At 42.2% G+C, this 4,735-nt stretch overlaps 1 protein-coding gene across 2 annotated transcripts in view; it reads right to left on the reverse strand.

Annotated features, from left to right (window-relative positions):
- Atf6 (activating transcription factor 6) overlaps nt 1–4,054 on the reverse strand; it is a 202,730-nt gene extending 198,676 nt beyond the window's left edge. Inside the window, exon 1 of one of the 2 annotated variants that reach the window (XM_013030699.1) lies at nt 3,933–4,054. In XM_013030699.1, coding sequence (XP_012886153.1) covers nt 3,933–3,984 — 52 coding nt within the window. In that variant the 5' untranslated portion in view covers nt 3,985–4,054. The remainder of the gene's footprint in view (nt 1–3,932) is intronic. The other variant, XM_013030698.1, reaches the window with a different exon arrangement.
- Nucleotides 4,055–4,735: the final 681 nt, after the last annotated feature.

A 4,735-nucleotide genomic window follows, 5' to 3' on the forward strand; every position in this document is an offset into this window, starting at 1 on the left:
AAAACCGGAAGTGGCGCTGTGGCTCAAGCATTAGAGCACTTGCCTTGAGCTAAAGAGTGCAGGAAGAGCGCCCAAGCCCAGAGTTCAAGCCTCAGGACCGACAAAAAATAAATAAATAAGCATTTCTTTGTTCTTAGGAAATATATGGTGAAGTGTTTAGGAGTTTCATATTACCTGTTTAGCAGTTTCAGGTGGCAAAAAGGGAAGTGCGGGTGATACTTAAAGACTAAGTGAATACCACAGGATGTGGTTGACACATTTATATAAAGAAAGATAGGTATCCATATACTGATCTTTTCTGTGGTTTAAAAAAATGGGGGTGGGTTCATAAATATGCTTTCATAGTTATAAAATACATATTTATAAAATATCCCAAAAGAATCCATGAGGAACTGGTAGCCCTGATTATCTCCAAAATAGTTCTAAAACCTACTGGCTAAGTCCTGGTCTTGTAACTTTCCATTCTGATGATTGTTTTATACAATTTCTTCAGACTTCAAACTTCTAGCACTTTCTCTTCCATCCTCTGAATCAGAATTCCAGAATTTAGACTTTCCTGGACTCTAAGAGAAGCAAGCTTTTCCATTTTATCTCCACCTTGAGCAGTTCCCCATGGATTCTTCTGGAATATTTTATAAATATGAAAGCATATTTATGTACATATATCTTATGTACATCTAATTTTTTGGTTTTTGCACAAATGCAAAGAAGGAAGAAAAGAGAGGGAAAATAGAGATAGTAATTAAGCATATGAAAGATGCTCAAAAAAGATGTCACTGTTAAACTGCAAAATAAGAATAAATATCACTACACGCTCGTTAGAACAGCTAAACTGCAACACACTGGCAACACTCAATGCTAGTGAAGATGCCATGCAAGCAAGCAACAGTATAGCAGTCATTACTGGTGGGACTGCAAAATGATACAGCCATTTTAGAAGATAATTTGGCAGTTTCTTATAAACCTAAATAGTCTTATTCTATTATCCAGCAATCATACAGGTTAGTGTTTACTCAAATGATTTAATAGTTTATATCCACACAAAAATCTGCATAAATGTTTGTAGCAGCCTTACGTATCATTGCCAAAATTTAGACACCATCAAGATCTTTTACACTAGGCAAACATAAGCAAATTGTGTGCCATGGACTGAACTGTTGCCTCATATTTGCCAAACACACATAGCAAAGCTATAACCCCCAAAATGACTGTATCCAGAGATAAGGTAATTAGGCAGTGATAAAGCTTAAGTGGCATCAAAAGGGTAGGGCTCTAATCTGATAGGACTTTGGCCTTATAAGAAGAGGATAATTCTTTTTCTGTCAATGCCATGTGAGGACACAGAAAGAAGACATTGTCTGCAAACCAGTAAGAGAGTCATCACCAAAACCTGAGTATGCTGACATCCTGACTAAGGAGCTAAATTTCTATTATATAAACTATCTAGTTCACAACATTTTGTTATGATAGCCTGAGCAGACTAATGTACTATGGAAGATCCACACAATGTAATACTATTCAATTTGAAAAAAAATAAATTATCAAGGTGTTGGAGGCATGGCTCAGTTGGCAGATGCTAGCCAATGGGAAAAAGCATCAGGTACCGAATTCGAGTTCTGGTCTTGAACCAAAAAAGTAAAAATCAATAAACTACCCAGCTAAAACAAGACAGGGAGAAATCCCAACTATATGGCATTCTGCAAAAGGCAAAAACTAGAGTGAAAAGCTCAGTGGGTATGTGAGGAGGGTCAGCACTAGAGGGGAGGAAGGGTGAACAGGTGAAGCATAGGGAATCTTTAGGGTAGTGAAAATATTGATACTATAATGATAGACCCATGTCAATATACATTTGTCAAAAAATCATAAAATTTTATATTCATCAAAACCCTTCTATTAATATTTAAAGTTCATCCTTCAGTTAATAATAATGTATCAATTCTAGCTCATCAATTGTAACACAGATATCACACTGATACACTAATGCAAGATGGTATAATAGAACAGATTGTGGGAAATATGAAGAAACACACTGATCCACATAGGAAGTAATACATGGAACCATTATGTTTTGTTTTGGGTGTTGTTGTTTTTTGCCAGTCTTGGGGCTTGAACTCTGGGCCTGGGCACTGTCCCTCAGATCTTCAGCTCAAGGAGAGCACTCTACCACTTGAGCTACAGCGCACTTCTGGTTTTCTGGTGGTTTATTGAAGAGTCTCATGGACTTTTCTGCCCTGGCTGGCTTTGAACGGCGATCATCAGATCTCAGCCTCCTGAGTGGATTACAGGCATGAGCCACCAGCGCCTGGCACCATTATGTATTATCTGCTCAATTATTCTGCAGATCTAAAAGTGTACTTTTAAAAGTAAGGTTAATTAGGTTTCAGTGGTAACTTTGGGAGAGGGTGAATGAGAATGAATATTGTTAGAGTGGGGTTGGAGGGGAGAGGTTTGTACATATGAAAAAAGGACAATGAGGACTGGGGCATAACCAGAGTAGTAGAATGTTTGTTTAGCAAGCATGAGGCCCCAGTACATTAAAAAAAATTTTTTTTAAAGTAACATTCTTGCCATGCTCATGCAGATAATCTTAGCTACTCAAGAGGCTGAGATCCAAAGGACTGAGGTTCATAGTCGGCTCAAGAAGAAAATGCTATCACACTCCATCACCAAAATAATCAGCAAAAAGCCAGGCTAGAGGCATACCCCAAGTGGCAGAATGCCTTTAGAAAATTAAATGAGTACTTTGGTTCACTTGAGATTACACTCATGCTCCTAAGAATGATCTCAGGAAAAAAAATAATAACTATCATTCTGAGTCCTTCCCCGCCCAAATTCCAAAACTGGTGAATGTATTAGGCAACTGAGCTAACTAGATCTGTGAGTAAACTGAGCTTCAGTGAGTGAGCTAAAAAAAAAATCTACGGGGCTGGGAAGGTAGCTCAGCGGTAGAGTGCATGTCTTGCAAGCATGAGGCCCTGGGTTCGATTCCTCAGCACCACATAAAAAGAAAAAGCCGGAAGTGGCGCTGTGGCTCCAGTGGTAGAGCACTAGCCTTGAGCTGAAGAGCTGAGGGACAGCGCCCAGGCCCAGAGTTCAGGCCCCATGACCGGCAAAAAAAAAAAAATCTATGAGTGGCATTTTTCTTTTGGGAATTTAGGAGTATGTGGATGCTGCTTCCGTTAAACAGCCCACTCAGGGGGGCTACAGAATTCGAAATTCATATACAACCCAAAAAAAAGTACTAGAATATTTAACAACCAAGAGTAGAACAAAAGTTTCCTTTAAATATCAAGAAGACAAACGTGTCATCCACGACATAATCATCAAAGCAGACAAGATAATCGCTAACAAGAAAATTCAGAGCTGTTCAGGATTATATCCGTTTGTAAGTGCTAGATCTAGGTACTCTGGTGCATGGGTGCTTTCCTTCTCTGCCAATATGGACATCAGATTTGAGCTGCGAGATGAGGAGGGCTTTTTTTTCTTCTAAATATCATCCACATTATGTCTGGTGTGTGCGTGTCTTTGTGTGTGTGTGTGTGTGTGTGCGTGCGTGTCTTTGTGTGTGTGTGTGTGTGTCTGCCCCAGTCTCGTCTCTCTGTCCCTCAGTCACAGAGGCGGGGGAGGGAGGGTTGGGAGGGAGATCACCGTACTTTCCCAGGAGAAGGCAGTAACGAACGACAGTCATTCCAGTTGAGACCCCACCTGGCTGCCACTGAGGCGCTGAGGCCAGGCCAGAGGCCGGACGAACGGTTCCCCCATCACCCCCAGCCCCGGAACCCCCAACCCGCGAACCCGGGGCCTCGCTGGCTCCCGGCCTAAGGCTCGCCACACCTGTCGCCACCAGCGGGCGAAAGTTAGGACAAAGAAACCCACAGACAGACGCGGACCCGAACCGACCCCCCTCCCGGGAATCTTCAAAGACCACGCACCCCAATCTTCATCTGGTCTGTGAAGAAATCCAGGACTGAAAGGCGACTCCATCGTGCCGGCCACACCAGCCCCGCAGCGCCCAAGTTCCTCGGCTGTGGAACTCCGTGAGTAATAACTGGGACGGTGGCGGAGAGCGGACACAACAGTGCGTAACGCCGAGGCGACGGCGGCCGACGATGGACAAAGTTTTTCTAGCGCGCGAGGGACTTTTGCAAGTGGATCCGGAGAGATTCGTCAGCAATTGAGCTAAGTAGACCGATGAGTAAACACTTCCTCTGAGGAATTTCAGTACTTTCTGCGCCGATGTTTTAAGGGAGGAAAGAAGGGAGAAGCACGTGGTTGCCACTCCGGTTAAACAACATACCGATATATTTATAAAAAAAAAAAATGTTAAACCTCCGTGCCCATGTATCCTGAAGATGAATTTCTAACGCTACAAGCAAGCCTGCCCTATTTTTTGTTAATTAACTAAAAATTAGGGCCCGAACTTTAAAATAATTTGTATATTCATCCCAAACCCAGACTGGCAATGTGAAACTAGCTTTGATGAAATAGTTTCAAGAACCATATTTACATTTTCTCTTTGGTTCTCGGTGTCAACTCCCGGAGACTTACTTTAAATACCCCACCATGAAAGAACATTGAGCTCTCTAGGACCCAGGGAAATCTTTTCCATGGTTACAAACTAAACAGACGTGTTTCCCACAATCCTCGAAATTCCTCGTGCTTGGACGTTACTTACTGATTGCACGAGAGAGAGAGAGAGAGAGAGAGAGAGAGAGAGAGAGAGAGAGAGAGAGAG

Source organism: Dipodomys ordii, unplaced genomic scaffold (assembly GCF_000151885.1).
Source record: "Dipodomys ordii isolate 6190 unplaced genomic scaffold, Dord_2.0 Scaffold131, whole genome shotgun sequence".
Classification (NCBI taxonomy): domain Eukaryota; kingdom Metazoa; phylum Chordata; class Mammalia; order Rodentia; family Heteromyidae; genus Dipodomys; species Dipodomys ordii.